The 18,519-nt window shown below is 35.0% G+C and overlaps 1 protein-coding gene across 2 annotated transcripts in view; it reads right to left on the bottom strand.

Annotated features, from left to right (window-relative positions):
• Positions 1–18,519, bottom strand: part of NEURL1 (neuralized E3 ubiquitin protein ligase 1) — a gene marked incomplete at both ends in the record, with an annotated part of 129,262 nt that overhangs the window by 9,934 nt on the left and 100,809 nt on the right. For both annotated transcript variants that reach the window (XM_083363760.1, XM_083363761.1), the window contains one exon: positions 3,018–3,698. In XM_083363760.1, coding sequence (XP_083219886.1) covers positions 3,018–3,698 — 681 coding nt within the window. The remainder of the gene's footprint in view (positions 1–3,017; positions 3,699–18,519) is intronic.

Raw genomic sequence — 18,519 nt, 5'->3', positions numbered from 1 at the left:
AGATTCTGCAGTAAATAAATCTTTAGTTATTTCAATTCCATCCCTCATGATGTTCAAATGTTATGCTGAAATGCATTTCTGAATTAGATATTTTAAAATGAACTTCAGTTTGAACCAGCTTTCCTTTGCTCCCTACCTTCTATTAACAATATGAATGCTTATTCCAGACTAAAACAAGTTGATATGGTTTGCAAAAACATCATAATGAATAAAAAAATACAGTATAGAACAAGAAAACTCTAAGCTTTTTCAGAAGGTACATGGGTGTCTGCAAAGGAAATGTTCCATTGTCAGAAGAACAAAGCAATTTCAAATTTACATGAATGATACTGTAAATGATGCTGCCACAGAAGTCAAAGTTAGGACACTCTGTAATGTCAAATGTATATTAATGATGAAATCTGAAGATTAAGTTTATTAGAAATTTCTGTATCTTCAAATTATCATTACTAATATATGGCTAATATGCAAAGAAAAAGAACAACATGAACCTGATGGATGGGGTCAGTCAGTATTTCACACATCTGGCTAATTCCTTTCTAAGATAGACCAAAGGAAGATGACATGTGGCAAAATCCTTTTCTCCAAAAGGTCCTTCTAAACTGATTCCCACCAAAGTATTAAAGTGCTATCTGCCTTTCAGCAATGTGCCTCAAAAGATGGCTCTAATAAATTCCTGTCTCTTTAAAAAATCCATTTTTTCCATATTGCCAAATTACTCCTAGAACCTAGAGAAAGCACCTGAAAGAAAATATGAGACAAAGAGATTCATTAAGAACATTTCACGTTTTGCATCTGCCAAACTCTCCTTGTGATGGACTCATTCTAATCTGCTCTTTAAAAGAGCCTGTTACAGTCCTTGAAAGGGGAATTTTAAAAGAAATGTGGCTGTTTCAGTGATAAGCACAGCAGTATCTCTGTAATGGTTGATCAATTGAAAGCAAAGAGATCCTGCAGCTACACTACATATGGAGAACAGTTGATATACGTGCTTAGCAGGACAGGCTCTGCAATAGGTCTAATATGCTGTTTGAAGTCTATAGAGTCCTTTTAGAAAAAAGCATCTGACACCAACAAAAAGTTCCACCCTTGTGCAGCTGAACATTAGCCTTTTGTGGTCTGTTCCCTTTCTTATTAACTCTTCCAGTTCTTCAGTATTCTGGAGCACAGGCTGGTGTCTTCTGCTTCGTACAAGCAAAGACCTCGTCGAAACGTCACCAAGACACCCTCAATCTTACACGGGAAAAGACCCGAATACGCCAAGACCAAGACCTACATACCTGTACCCGTGAAAATCTATGAAAACTATATATATATATATATATATATATATATATATATATATATATATATATGCAAATTATTCAAATTGCTAATAAAGAATTTTGGGAGGCTGAGATGGCCATTTCGAACTCTTTATGTTCTCATCAGTCAGTCATACCTTTTATCTGAGATTCGAACCTGGGTTGATTGTATATTAGGCAGTTGTTTTAACTTGCTGAGCCACAGGTTCTTTCTCTCTTTTTATTAGCTAGAAGGCAAGGCTAAATATATGTTAAGTATTTGTCAAGGCTTTGTGAAAGCACCTTGCTAATTAACTCTTTCATTCCTGCTTTGGCCTGTCTCAAGGCTTATCCACAGGATATAGTCAACTATGACAGCTCATTATTTGTGCAAATTATTCAAATTGCTAATAAAGAATTTTGGGAGGCTGAGATGGCCATTTCAAACTCTTTATGTTCTCATCAGTCAGTCATACCCTTTATCTGAGATTTGAACCTGGGTTGATTGTATATTAGGCAGTTGTTTTAACTTGCTGAGCCACAGGTTCTTTCTCTCTTTTTATTAGCTAGAAGGCAAGGCTAAATATATGTTAAGTATTTGTCAAGGCTTTGTGAAAGCACCTTGCTAATTAACTCTTTCATTCCTGCTTTGGCCTGTCTCAAGGCTTATCCACAGGATATAGTCAACTATGACAGCTCATTATTTGTGACAGCTCATTATATATATATACACACACATACATATATATACACTGTATACAGGAGGACAACCTTGTAAAAAAAATGAAACAGCAATCAAAATCTATATGTTAAACCATTGCTAGATTTAGTATACATCGTAGAAACAACTTCAGCAAAGCAAATTCACCAGTCTAATGACATCATCATACCATTGTCTCAATTTCTATTATCTGTGGAGGATGAAAATATATTTCCAAAAAGCCAATTCTACTACTTCCAAAAAAATACTCACTTCAACTACATCAAATTATTAACTTATAGAAAATACATCTCTTATACATTACTATGATTACAATTACAGATGAAAGAATATTTTAGGGCTATGGCTATAAGAATTACATTAAGTTTGGTTTCAGGACCAATTATTGTACAAGCATCAAAAGTCCATAGTCATATTCCTTTGGGTAAAAGTAACTTCAACCTGCTTAGGACTGTGTAGATACATTTGGAAATTTGAGAAATGCAATAGGGCCTTGTCACAAAATTGGTACAATGCAAAGAAAACTACTAGCATAAGTCACAAAAATCATATATTTAAGTCTTATTCCTTATCACTTGTACGTAAATTGGGGTCTTTATCCAAACTATTTTTGGTACATTTTACTGGTACTGGAAAAGAAAGTCATTTTGATGTCAGAATAAATAATAATTACTATCTGCTGACTCAAAGCTCAGATTTGGCTGAAACTGAAGGGACTGTGGAAAAAATGCCTTTTCAGTCTTCTCATTCTAATAGATCTCATAATTTAAGGAACCTTTCTTTCCTACAAACAGAGGTGGAATTCAGTCAGTTCGCACCACTTCGGCAAAAACGGTAGCTAATTTTTTGTTGTCCAGGCCCAGAATGGACTTCCGGAAGCGGCATCCACACAGAAAACTGGTTGTTCACATATTGAATCCCACCACTGCCTGCACAATACAGTATTTTAGTGCTACTGCTCATTTAATTCACTGACAAAATAACAGCATGCATATAAGAAGAGACAAACATACCCAGGACACGAATTTGCATCACTGCTCCATGTAAACCAAAGAACATCCATAATGGTTGGGAACAATCCACGCATACTTGCATGCCTGCACTTGCTCCATTGTGACTCAAGTGAAGTTCTCCTTCTGAATTCACCATGAATCCCAAGATATCGCCACTCTGGAGAGGCACAAGCACTCTACAAACTGCCCAGAACTCTTTTCGATCAACTAAAGACTCTGGGTTATAAGGAAGGTCACTGGGTCTCAGAGTGCTAGGATCACAAGTGGTTACCCCATATGACAGTGTCCCAGTACGTGAAGTATTGGACTTATTGATTTTGACAAATATTGTCTCATTGATTCTAAGTGGCCTGCTGGTAAAAACCAAAGTTCTCTCATCTCGAGCATGGTCCAGACGGGCCACAGTCTGGTCATCCAGAATTTTAATATGGGCTCCCCTGAGTTGATGGAAGCGAAGGTCACTTTCAAGTTGAGATGGGAGGAGGTGGGAATGCTGAGAGTTGAGGGAATTCTGTGGAATAGGACACATAGCAGTCATGACATGGAAATTGTCCTCCTGCAAATTGAGATCACAAAGGCTCACAGATAGACGGGTATCCTCAGTATCTCTGCGCAATGAGGGTCGGCGGATAGCTGTGAAGGATCTTGGACGGAGGCAATCAGGAGGAATAATTTCACTGTCTGCAAATAAGAGAGGTGAAGAAAGTATTTCAGTTTTTTTATTAGTTGTTTTTATGTGAAACCTCTAAGACGATTGCTGCAAAGTCCTAAAAGTGAAGCTTTGAATTTGTTCTTACAACAGGTTTCACTGATAGGGTGACAAGAATATTTGAGTACACAGTTGGATTTAAAAAAGATTTTAAGAAAAGGAGGTGCTGTCTTAACCCCAATAACATAGAAAATGTGGACTCAGATCATATTTTACTTGGTTTATTTATGACATTTATCACCACTTCAATCTATTTATTTATTTATTCAACTTATATGCCACCCATCTCTTACTGCTTACAATAATTAAAAACAATACAAATATTAAAACACTAAAATAGTGACATTAAATTAGTTAAAGTTGACAAAAATGAAAAGAAAAGGAGCAATTTCAACCCATCGATTCCCACCATTTATAGATAATAAAATAAAACAATTATAATAGATATGTTAAATTAATAAAAGACTTTCATGGTATAAATCATTCTTTCATCCAATCAATCAATCAATCAATCAATCAATCAATCCTTAAAGCCTTCTAGAAGATTCAGTTCTTATAAAGGAATTTAGAGGTAACCTTGGAGAAGATATAAGAGAGTTGATAAGGAAGGAACAAGCCATTACGGCAGAACCTAGACAAGGGATTAAATAGTTCAAAGATACAAGGGAGCATGAAAAAAATATAAGCTAACATCTCTTGATTTTGTTCAGTATAAGATGGACAGAGAGAAACTTCCAAGATGCTGCTACTATACCTTACAATAAATGTTCAAGATGCTGCTACTATACCCTACAACAATAAAGTAACATTCCCAGAATCCCTGTAGTGTGTTTCTTGACTTGGTCTACTTTAAAGGGCTGTCAGGTCTTTACCAACTTTAAGCAATCTTTTCTGTGTCTGACCTGTTTTTTTTCCCCTTCCCTCTCACAGAGTGGAAAGATTGGAGTGGAAGGCATTACAAGAGAGTAAGCAGGCAGACAATGGGGAATTCACATCTAAAGAAATGCACTCGCTCTGGCTTTTACCTAACATGCCTAGGACCACGAGCAATTTAGGTAGAAAGCCAGTATTTATTTTGATCTGTATGCCTGCTTATTCTCTTCTATGCCCTTACTCTCCAATGAATGTAAATACAAATATTAATTCCCTTCTTGCTAATTATCCCAGCACCAGGGGGAACATTTTGGGGAGGGGGAATCTGAAGTAAAATCAACAGTCACAGTCATGTGGTTTTCTACTTAGCAATTGCATCCCTTAGCAGTTGAGTTGGGGGTGGTCAATTGTGGTGGCTTAATTGAGGAGTACCTGTATCGATATTTGCTTTGTATTTTACCTGCACAAAGTTCCTTGTTATATACACTAAGCGCAGAAAACCACAAAGGTGTCCTATTGTTACTGGAATACTGTAGCATGAAGCACAAAGCTGATCATGTTGGATCAGAAAATTCTTCTGAAACTCCTACGAGAATTCTGCTACTGTATATCTGTATTCAAAAGTTTCCAAAATGGCTGCTGTAACTGGATATTGCATTAACAGCAATATTAAAAGAACGTCCTTGACTATTCTTCGACATTATCTAGCTGATTTTAATCAAAAAGAGCACAGGAAATTGAAGTAAACTTTTAGCAAGACAAATATTCAATTCTGTGGCTCATTTCCTGCTTTTCTTTATAGCAAAGCAAAACTTATTTTTTAAATGTTTTTTAATAGTCAAGGGGTCCATTTAAGTAAAGTAAGAGCAGGATATTATTAAAAAAAATAAGATTTCTCCAATAATTCTTTATCAGAAATCAAGCAAAGTACAGCTGTATTTAATTGCACCTTAAAGTACTGTACTGACATTGTTATGGTTTGCTTTAAGACTAAGATTAAATTTATAGATTTTGTGTTAGTTTGACATTAACTGGCTGGCATCATTGAAAAACACTCAGGAAATTGAAATAATATCACTCATCAGGACATATATTCAGTTGTAATATATAACTTTTATCATGCTTTAAAAAAATCAACAGCTTTTTACTAGACAATGGTTTCAGAGTTCATAGCAATTTAGATCTCAGAAGGCACAGCAATTTTTTCAGCCTCTGTTTATTTGATTGATTGTTTATCTGTGGCATAAAACATGCATTATTTTGCTAAAAATATAGCAGAAAACAGGACCATTTTTTACACACTGGTTTTTGTTAACACTGATTTTAGCAAAGTCCTGCTGAAGTATATATCAGGGCTTGCCCATCTCTGTTTTACAAGGTGTGCATGGGCATGCATATTTAATCTTACTCTTTGTTACTGAAATAGGAAAGAAGTAAAAAATTTCAGCACAAAAACTCCCTATTTTAGGAATGTTCTAGAAGATGGAGAATATTTTGGATTTAGTGGACCTACAGTTTCTCCAAGCATATCTGTTGGATTCATATTGATATACAGGTTGCAAATTTTGTATCAAAATACCAGATTGTACTTCAAAGATGGCTGTATCCTAAGAAGATATACAATCAAATTTTCTGTTCAGTGCATAACAAAATAATGCATACAACCTGGCTACATAATTGGTTTTCCTCACCAATAGATGTATTTGTTCAGAGTTCTTTCAAAACTATTGGGATAGTTTAGAATGGAATCAGTGGAGCTAAGAGAATATAAGTTTATCTCTGTCTGAGTGAATCAGGTACCTTGCAAGATTTTTATAAGTTTTTCTACTGCTAAAATTAGGACCACAAAATATATCCCAAGTGACTCCTGATAGGAGGGATATCAACTGTGGTTCTGTCTTTTATAAAGTCTTCAATTACAGCCCTTCCTTGTTCACACTTATGTTTTATTTCTAAGGCTATACGCATAGTCTGATACAGACATTAAGGATTAGCTGCCACCCAATGTTTTACAATTCACCTTTACATATATTAAATCTATACATACATCTCAAATATGACAGATTTAGTTAGAACTTGCTTTTACTATATTTTTCATGACCAAAGTGAAAATTCCATTTTAAAATTGTTTAGAAATCTGAATTGTTTTCTAATCCACAGACACTTTATTATCAACAGATAATCAAGTACATGGTCTGGACTGAATATTATTCCAAGATGTACTAGTTTTCTATCTGAGGAATGTTTTTGAAAACTCTGAGCAAAGAGTTATCCAAAATATTATATGTTTTCATATTTCAGTGTCTTGTCGCCTTATCACAATAAATTCTACGTTGATAACTGTAGTTTCTATGGTGTATACTTGTTTGCCAGAAGTGTACAATAAACAAATATGAATCAAATAAATAAGAAATACAGAAATACATAATTATTTAAATAGATATGCTTGGTGCTGTAGATCACAAGAACTATATGATGATTGTTTGGAATATACTTTCTAAGACAAATAACTAGTGGTGGGATTTAGCCAGTTCGCACCACTTAGGCAAAACTGGTAGCTAATTTTTGTTGGACTTCTGGAAGCGACAACCACACAGAGAACCGGTTGTTCACATATTTGAATCCCACCACTGCAAATAACTGTATAGCTGTACACTGTTAATACTATATACCTCAGCTACAAGATATGTGAGCTGTTCTGACCATCTTTAATTGTACTAAATTGTCACCAGAGGATATTCAATGCCACTTCAGAGAATGCAGCATAATTCAGAATTTTTAGTTTGCAACCAACATTGGTCTGTAAGAAATGCTCAAAGTTTTCATGCTTCCTTCATGCCACTTCATCAATTTGGCTGTATTTCAGGTATGGGAAAACAAGTTTGCACATGTGCTTAACTGCATTTCTTCAAGGCCCATTTGAGACTTTCAAAACTATTTACGAGCAGAAGGATATGATCAGATGTTTAACATACATGGATAGGAGCCAAACGTGCTTAAACCAAAGCAACTTAAGTACGGTAAGTCTATGATATGAATTATCACCTATTCTTTACTTAGTTATTTACAATTTAAGATGATACCAGGAAAAAATAATGCTCTTGTTTAAACTGTATTCCAGGTAAAAAAAGAAAAACCTTGGATAATCTTATTTTTTAAATGTAAAATTAAGAATTCCTTGCATTTGAAACAGATGCAAAAGAAACAGCTGAAATGGTAGCTCTAATCTGATATCTAATTTAATTTAAATTTAAATTTAAATTTTAGTCTAGTGAAAACTAGAATGGTACAAGGAAAGCCACGTATAGGTATTTTTATGCCAGAAGATATTCTGAAGAATTCAAATATTGATGAATTCATGTAGTGACCTGAAACAACCTCCCCATCACAAGACCTAGCACAAGCCTCTCTCTGATGACTCACACCTGACCATCACGAGACCCTCTCTTGAAACACCCACAACTGAAGCCCTTATAAACAGAAGAGCACTGACACAGACATCCCCTAAATGCCACTGAAGATGTTACTAGTCTGGTAACGAAACATTCAGAAATCAACTCACAAGCTCGGAGAACGAAACTTCACCCTCATTCATGTAGTATGTTGGTTGATGGGTAACCGAGAGGGAATCTTTTTTTAAAAAAAATATCCCTCTATAAGAACAGAAAAAGAAAAAAGAAAAAGTACATCACACCATGTTGTAAGAAAAACACAAAGTGGGAAAAATTAGAATATATTTCCCCTCCTCCATTTTTATACGCATAACAAATAATACAATAAGACTATTATTAGGTTGAATAAACTCTTGCAGGTTTATATTTAATCACTGCCAAATATCAAAATTAAATTCCAATATATATGTTTGAAGTAGATTCCACATTTGTGGTTAAAACTGCCTTGGCATATTGATATGATCCATTAACAAATTAAAAACTAAATTAAAATTTCCACATGGAATTATATGTTCTATCTGTATACTAAAAATGAATAAAGTATCAATTTTAATGTTTGTTAAGCATAATAAAGCAGACTATCCAAACATTTAATCACCAAGATTAAAAAATTGTCTTCAATTTTGAGAAAGATCTATGAGATATATCTCATTTTACAATCAGATTTGAGAACTTATCAATGAAAATAACTATACATCAAACTTTTAGGTCAGTGGTGTAAACCCATAACTGCTACCATACAGTATTTCTAGAAGTACTAAATTTACATACTTTATAAAAAGTATATTTTTATAAATATTTTATAAAAAGGTAAAGGTAAAGGTTCCCCCGCACATGTGTGCTAGTCGTTTCCGACTCTAGGGGCCAGTGCTCATCTCCATTTCAAAGCCGAAGAGCCAGCGCTTGTCCAAGGACGTCTCCGTGGTCATGTGGCCAGCATGACTAGATGCCAAAGGCGTACGGAACGCTGTTATCTTCCCACCAGAGTGGTCCCTATTTTTCTACTTGCATTTTTACGTGCTTTCGAACTGCTAGGTGGGCAGAAGCTGGTACGAGTAACAGGCACTCACTCTGTAACGCGGCACTTGGCATTCAACCCGCCAAACTGCCGACCTTCTGATCGACAAGCTCAGCGTCCTAACCCACTGAGCCACCGCATCCCCTACATACTGTATACATCTACATAATTATGTTATTTTTAATTTAATTTATACATACTTTATGTTATAAACTATGTATATACTGTATGCATCTACATAATTATGTTATTTTTTTGACCATCAAGTATTAAAGCTAATGTGAAATCAAGTGTGCTCGTTCTCTACTTTGGTCCTGTCTAAATAGAATATAATATAAATAGCTTTTTGACTTATTTGTTTTGCAACTGAAGAACATTTTAATCTCATTTATAGCTGCCTCATGTGAGCATCAGGTTTCCTAGGTACCAGTACCATTAGCACCCATGCTAACAGTTATTCAGCTGAATGAGTAGTCTAATGCTGAAAGTAGGTTGCTATGGAGAGAGTCATACAAGCATGTAAGACTTATCAAGGGCACTGGTGCACAGGTTTAGGCAGACTATTGCTTCTGTGGATATTTACTCCTTGTGTCCCCCTCCCATGTTGCTATAGAACAAAGGCTAAGTATAGGATTTGAAATATGCCAACAGCCTCTGTGACCTCAATCCTCTTACAAGATTAAATCAAGTAACATCTACAGACGTCAGTGGTATCAATTATCTAAATTCATTTCTGTTTCTCCACAACTATATATAGTCCTATAAGCCTCCATCTTCAAATAGCATTCCCTTATACTTTTTTATAAAAGCTCAACGAACTACTGGGGCTATCTACTTTTCCTATGTAACAGATCATCAGTATCAGTTCCTCATGTTGCTTGAGACTATTAAGAATTCAAATCTTGGGCTTGAATTATTTTTATAGTTAAAAGATTTACAAAGCATTAAGTTTTTAAGAATACAGAAATTTATTCTTGTGGTTGAAAAGTGGGTAAGTTGATATCATTAGCATCAAACTATTCACAAATCCTACATATCTTCCAAAATTAAATAACAATTAAGTTAAAACTAATTTAATGTCTATAGCTCTAAATCTTGTGTTTACAGAAATACTGAATCTTGTGAAAAGTTATGTGAGAATGTTTTGGTGTTCTGAAGTTAGGTCAGATGCTCAATATCGGTAGGAAAGAAATTAGCAGGGCTGGAAAACCGACTGATCATGGTCCCAGTGATAAACTAAATCTATTGCTTGTGCTGGAAATGCCTTGTTTCCTTATGAATCATCATTTCTCCTTTCCCCATTTAGTTTTTTTTATTTTTCAGTTCATTATATGCTTCATAGGGGGAAAAACACATATATAGGTATTTTCTTACAGATCAAGAATGACCTCCTAAAAAACTGGGAAATTATTTCAATGCTATTGTCTGTCAATCAGGTACCACAGAGAGATGGTGCCATGTTTTACGTTTTTATGAAAATAGCCACCCAATTTTGTTCCATGAATTCATCCAATTATTTTAAACTTTGTGTCATCATCGGATGTTCTTGCTTTGACAACATATGAAGATGCAGCCTTTTTCTTTCCTATGCTTTATTCTTCGAATTAGATGATACTGTGGGAGGAGGAGGAAAGTGATGGGAGTTAGTTATACATAACAATATTGTAAAAGAGTATGAACTGTCTGTGTGTGTGTGTGTGTTGAAATAAAAGATGATAAGAGATGGCAGGTTGGAGAACAGGAGGGAAAACCTGCAATTCAAACTAATTGGAAAATGTGATTTATGACTGCTAATTAGAGGAGGGGTTTGTGTTTGATACTATGTGCTAAGGGGAGGAGAATTCAGATTTTGGCTTCGACTATGTATGTGCCGAAGCTATGCTATTCAAATAAAGGTTCTTTAAGGTAAACAATGCCTTGAAGTTCTTTGGAGAGTTTCATTTGTCAGAACCATGACACTTTGCATAAATGTCATGTTCATTTTAGGCTAAAAATAGAAAATCCTATGCAGAGAAAAGAAATTGATGCTAACAAAAAGCATAATGAAATACAAGCTATCTGCACATTTTATACAGGGCAACTTAGAAAAACTGAAGTAACCACTTCAGGAGACAGCTACTCAATAGAAGCAAACTTAGCTTTTTAGCTATTTGTATGCAATTCCTAGCATTTTTTCTCTCTGGAGTAGTATATGCTACATAACCTGCCTTCTGTACCTGAAGTATGATTATTAAACATGATTGTAAGCTCTGTCAGTTCTCCATGTGGATGGGGAATTAGCACCTGTTGTTTTTCACCTGTGATTAAAATACGTTTTGAGCCAACCATTTAAAATGAAACAATTCCAGACAGATTTCACCATTCTGTGCCTTGTCAAAAAATAGTCATAAATAAAGTAAGAACTCTTTTACAAACAACAAACCAAAATGTCTAACTGTGCATTTGGACCTATGCAAATGAACACTTTATGGGACAAAATCTATAGCAAAAACAGATGAGCTAGAATACTTTCTAACTACCTATTCTGCCAATATTGGTAAAGAAAGCAAAGTGAAGCATGAAATTAGTTAAGAAAAGGAGTTGAGTGAAATCACGGCACTATGAAAATGAATTGGGGATAAAAAGCATACTTGACAATAAATAAACATGTAATGTTGTTATAAAGAAATCATTAAATATTAGAATTTGGAAATTCTTCCAAACTGCTGTTTGTTCAGATCACGTTTTATTCATTGTGGTTTTATAATAAACAAGTTGGAGAAAGGGTGTAATTGTTTATCATGTAAAATGAAGCAAACTCTTAAATTAAGCCTGACAGATTCTCTTAAAATATTACACTTTGGAAAAGTGATTTGAATTTAATGAATCTCAGAGAAACTCTATATGTGATAGATTTTAGATTTCATTTTATTTCCTTTATTCCAGAATATTCTTCATAAACACAGTTCCATAGCATTAAGATATTATTAGGGCAGCAGTAGCAATGAAGATTGTCTTTATTATTTTACTGTGGGATTGCATTCTATAGTAAAATATTTGGAATCTTAAGAACATACCCAAGATATTTCTTTCAGGTAACAAACTATGCTGGGTAAATATCTGAAGATTTAATAGTATCCAGACTACTTATAACCAGCCGTATGAAAAATGTTTACCAAGAAAGTGGTCACATAAATAAAAAATAGAATATGCAGACAGAACATATATGAGAAACTATCTGGACTGCCCTCTTTCCAATCAGTACTTCTATAGGAAAAAGATCTGAAATAAAAGTTTTCAGCATAGGAAAGATGAACAGTTTAGGATGAGCGCTTTCCCTTACATGACCCTAATAATTATCCAGTGATTGGATGTGCTACTTAAAAATAGAAAAACAGAGACATGACCAGAGTACTACAAAAATTTCATATGTCTTGTGATCTTGAAATAGTCACGACATCACAAACTAAAAGCAAATCAAAATCTGAGAGCGTGAATAATTTCCCAAATTGTAAATTGTCACAAGATCCATAATAAAGGAACAGGAGACCAAGAGGCTGCAATCTTCTATCCGTACAATATTATGTATCACTGGTACTAAGAAGAAGGGAACAGTAATCTAAGCATTTTGGGAGCACTCCTTTCAGATAGTTCAAGAACATACTGTACCAGTATATTTAAAAACTTGTAATAGTTATACTTTTTGTCACTGTAAAGAAAACGTCATGCTGCATACAATCTAGTGGCCACACCCATCTATCATCATTTCATGTTGGCTACTTTCTAGTTTTTATATCTATATTAGCACTATTTTCCACACATACAATAGTTTCTAGAATATTTTTCTGCTGTCTGTAGTAGAAAGTCCATCATATTTGTCATGTGGCAGAGTGGTCACTTGGAACATACAGACACAGATTCATGAATTTAAAAATATTTCATTTGTATTATATTTAATGATATCATGACAGGGTGAGAAACACAGTATTTTGATTTGAAATAAAACTAAAGTTATCTATATGAATAATTCTACATCATCATTTTTAACTGTTTAGACAACTATTTAGTTTACAGTCCATATTGAGAAGTAAGGTGGGCCTATAAAATGTCAATTCCTGTGAATTTTTTAAGGATCAAAATTATCTTAGATGGTTTCCAAGACTCTGATAAAGGGTATCCTTTGTGCAAAGTATTACCCAAAAATAGAAAGTCAGACTCTGATTTTTTTTTTATAAAACTCCCCTGACAGTTTATCAGAACTAGGAAACTTTCCACTTTGAACTGAATTAAATATCTCTGAAATTTTTGAAAGAGAGAAAGGAGATTTCATACATTATATATCTTCTGAAGTTAATCCTGGGTATATTTATTTAAATATTGATTAATTTTTACTGATGATGGATTATCTGAGAATATAATTGTTGAAAAAGAGTTGAATTCTTTACATATCTTTGGTTTTATTCAATATTTGTCCATTGCTGTTTTTATCGTTCATACAGTCCTAAAAATTTAAAAGCAAATTTCTACAGTATTAGAGATTCAAACACTACATAAAATTTTAAAATATTTAGGCAACATAATTACTGAAAACATTTACAAATTATTTGTTAATAATTATATACCAACTTGGAAAAAGTTAGGGAAATGCAAAACTGTACTTCAAAACATTTTAACATTTTAGGGAGAACTGCAGTAGTAAAAATAAAAATCCTTTAAGGGCTCAACTTTCTATTTCAATGCCTCCCAATGGAAATTTCAGAACAGAATTTAAACCCTTGGGAGAAAAATAGAAAGCTTCTGCTTTGATGCAAAACAAGAGAGAATAAATAAAAGGACTTTATATAGGCATCAGAAACAAAGCGCCTGGGGCATGTCCAATTTAATAATGTATTATGAAGCAGCACAGTTAGGACATATGATTCCATTTATTATGGAAGACATTTCTAAACAACAGATTCAAACTGAAACTATTTTATAGCCAAATAATTTTGTAAATCAATGCTTTTTTCAACTAAAATATTTTTATAGAATAAAGGAGCTCAAAAATGTTGTCACTAAATTGATGCTTCAAATTTGGAAGAGTAAATACGTAGCTTTGAAAAAGGATAGGTTTTTCTTAAACTCCTTAAACAACATATGTGAATTAGGATAATCATTACGGTTTGACTAAAAATGATTTTTTTGAGATAGTACAGTCTTTATAGACTCATTTTTTATAATAATAGGGAAACTCTCAAAAAGATCAGATAGCGCAATGAATAGGTGATAAATTACTATGGCTCTCTGGGTATCACATCTGTTTGTGTAACAGAAACAGAGCTTTAGCAACATGGCCTTATATCATTTATGGAGATTCTTAATCATCCAGGTTATTATTTATTTATTTATTTATTTATTTATTTATTTATTTATTTTATTTGTATACCGCCCTTCTCCCTAAGGACTCAGGGCGGTGAACAGTGACATAAATAACAGAATGCACAAATACAGATATTGAAAACAAATTAAACCCTAATTTTGCCCAAATGCAGAAGATAGTTATCTTAAAACAATAATTAAAACAGAACCCGTCAGACCAGACCGGATTGCTTAAACAGATATGTTTTAAGGTCGCGTCGGAAGGAGCGAAGGTCGGGAGCCATCCGGAGCTCAACCAGTAAACGGTTCCATAGGTCAGGCACGCTCACAGAGAACGCCCTCCCTCTGGGAGCCACCAGACGGCATTCTCCGAACGGCGGAACCCTTAGGAGGCCCTCTCTGTGGGAGTGCACTGGACGGAGGGACCTTGACACTGGCAGCAGGTGATTCCTAAGGTACTCCGGACCCATGCCATGTAGGGCTTTGAAAACCATTACCAGCACCTTGAATCTTACCTGGAGGACAACTGGGAGCCAATGCAGCTCACGGAGTACAGGTGTAACATGGGAGTATCGGGAGACTCCCAACACAACTCTCGCGGCTGCATTCTGTACCAGTTGGAGCCTCCGAGTGGTCCTCAAGGCCAGCCCCATGTAAAGAGCATTGCAGTAGTCTAAACGAGAGGTCATGAGTGCATGAGTGACCGTACGTAGGGCATCTCGGTCTAGATAGGGCCTTTTTTTTCAAAAGGCAATTGGACTTTATTGGGTTTTTTCTTGAAAACATTTCGCTTCTCATTCAAGAAGCTTCTTCAGTTCCTGAAGTGAGCTTCAGAAGAAGCTTCTTGGGTGAGAAGTGAAATGTTTTCAGGAAAACCCCCCAAGAAAGTCCAGTTGCTTTTTCAAAAAGCACCCTTGGGACATGGCCTTATATAAGTTTTGAGAATTTAATACTTCACTATTTAAGAACAACCAAAAGAAATAATCTCAAAAAATTATAGGTTATTACTGCAATTAGAAATAGAAGATCCACCATTTGATTTAAAGGAAGTTTGGAATATTATCCAGGAGATAAATTGGCAGAAATTATGAAAAGGTTGATTGACCTTAAGTACAATGCAAAAACTGGAAAGGAAGATTATGTATCACTGGCACTTGATTCCCATCAGACGGGCACACATATATCAGAACTATTTTTCCAAATGTTGAAGAAAGGTTTTTTTCGGTGTCATTTTTTTCATTTGTGATGGTTATATGATAAAGCTATACCTTTTGGGTATAAAATTTTGGGGGAAGCTAACATCACTAAGAATGCTCCCCCAAATTAGGCTACTTTATTTATTTATTAGGCTACTTTATTTATTTATGGAGCCATACTTCAATCTTAAAAATAAAGAATGTATTATCTATTTAATTTAGCAGCCAAAATAATAACTGTGTGACACTGAAAAACTCTAAATAATGTAACATTTAAGATGTGGATTAACAACATCTCTTTACTTGCCACATTAGAAAAAAAATTACAGTTAATATTCAAACATGAAACATTTGAGGCAAGAGACACAATTTTATAGAATTTGGATTGCTTTTATGATTTACCTCAATAGTAATAGACTATAATGTGGTAAACTTTACACATATGGTAAATCTGTACAGTACCTGTCTCTTTATTTACATTGGAGTAGTTCTTTTTTTGTATTTTTTCTATTTTTTTTTCATAAACATCTTGGATTTCGGTTAATGTAGCTACCTGAAACTGTTAATCACAGTTCAATAAAAACAATGGGGGAAAAATGAGTAAGATCTGCATATGGTTTCACCTGAGTTGGATGTAAATACCCTCAAGTTAAAGCTGACAGTCTGCAGTTAAAGCACATTGTGTTTGTTTCATTCCAAATCCATTGTGGTGGTGTATAGAGCCAAAGATGTTAGAATTGTGTCGATGTCCCAATATTTCTGGACCTGACTGTAAGTTGATACTGAATGCTAAAACTCCAATGTATGGTAATATGGCTTTCATTCTCGCCCATCTACAACTTTCAAAGTACCAGTAAGTTCTGAAGATAATGGTGCATAATCTGAAACTGTCTGCTTAATGAGAAATACCATAATGAAACATGATAGTTATAATATATGTGCTTTCCTTCCTTCCCCAAAAGTTTATTGTGGTGGGTGGCCATAATGATTTAAATAAATAAAAAACACCAGTAACTTGTGCAGAAATTGTATTTTTGACAAAATAAATATAAGTAGGGAATGCCCCAGGCAATGACACTACCACTCAGATCGATGGACCTTTCTTTTAGCTTCTCTTTTTACTTATGTTAATATGACCAGATTCCCATGGGAATGGAATTTGGCAATAATAGTTCCCATTCATAAAAAAGCAAAAGGAGTGTTTCTACTAACTCCTGACTTATTAACTTACTTAATATCATCCACAAAATGTATGTCATGCATCTAAAAGGAAGTTGTTTAATTAGGTTAAGGCAGAATATATCTTGACAGATGGGGGGTAGGGAAAGACACTATCATATAAATCAAGCCCTAATGTTACAATTCATGGTTGATAACTACACCAGTAAATTGACACCTGTATTATATGTTGCTTTGTTAATAATAATAATAATAATAATAATAATAATAATAATAATAATAATAACAACAACAACAACAACAACAACAACAATAATAATAATAATAATAATAATAATAATAATAATAATAATAATAATAATAATAAAGTTGGAAGGGAACTTGGAGGTCATCTAGTCCAACCCCCTGCTCAGGCAGGAAACCCTATACCATTTCAGACAAATGGATGTCCAGTCTTTTCTTAAAAACTTCCAGTGTTGGAGCATTCACCACCTCTGGAGGCAGGTTGTTCCACTGGTTAGTTGTTCTAACTGTCAGGAGGTTTCTCCTTAGTTCTAGGTTGCTTCTCTCCTTGACTAGTTTCCATCCATTGCTTCTTGTCCTGCTTTCAGGTGCTTTGGAGAATAGCTTGGCTCCCTCTTCTTTGTGGCGGCCCCTGAGATATTGGAACACTGCTATCATGTCACCCCTCACCCTTCTCTTCATTAAACTACACATACCCAATTCCAGCAACCGTTCCCTATATGTTTTAGCCTCCAGTCCCCCAATCATCTTTGTTCCTCTTCTCTGTACTCTTTGTAGAGTCTCAACATCTTTTTTACATCGTGGTGACCAAAACTGGATGCAGTATTCCAGGTGTGGCCTTACCAAGGCATTGTAAAGTGGTATTAGTACTTCACGTGATCTTGATTCTATTCCTCTGTTAATGCAGCCTAGCACTGTGTTGGCTTTTTTGGCAGCTGCAGCACACTGCTGGTTCATATTTAAGTGACTCCGAGATCCCTCTCACAGTTAGTACTATTGAGCAAGGTACCACCTATACTATACCTGTGCATTTGATTTTTCCTGCCTAAATGTAGAACCTTACTTTTTTCACCATTGAATTTAATTTTGTTAGATAGCGCCCAGTGTTTGAGTCTGTCCAGATCCTCCTGTATTTTAAGCCTATCTTCTGGAGTATTGGCTATTCCTGCCAGCTTGGTGTCATCTGAGAATTTGATGAGTTCCCCATCTATCCCATCATCCAAATTGTTGATGAAGATGTTGAAGAGCACTGGGCCCAGAACAGAGCCCTAGGGCACCCCACTACACACTTCCTTCCATGTAGATGCAGTTCCATTGACGACCACACGCTGATTACGGCCTGTCAGCCAGCTACAAATCCATCTGGTGGTGATGCTATCTAACCCACATTTTTCCATCTTATCAAGTAGTAGGTTGTGATCTACTTTATCAAATGTCTTACTGAAGTCCAAGTAAATTATATCTACAGCATTCCTCTGGTTCACTAATTTTGTCACTTGGTCAAAGAATGTAATAAGATTTGTCTGCCATGATCTGTTTTTGAGAAACCCATGTTGGCTTTTAGTGATAACTTTGTTCGCATCAAGGTGTTCGCTGATTTGTTGTTTGATTATCTTTTCCAGAATCTTCCCAGGTATCAGTGGCGTAGCGTGGGGGGTGCAGGGGGGGCCGGCCGCACCGGGCGCAACATCTGGGGGGGCGCCCAATGCCGGAG

This window comes from Vipera ursinii (assembly GCF_947247035.1).
Source record: "Vipera ursinii genome assembly, chromosome: 5".
Classification (NCBI taxonomy): domain Eukaryota; kingdom Metazoa; phylum Chordata; class Lepidosauria; order Squamata; family Viperidae; genus Vipera; species Vipera ursinii.
This window is presented reverse-complemented; position numbering and strand designations above follow the sequence as displayed.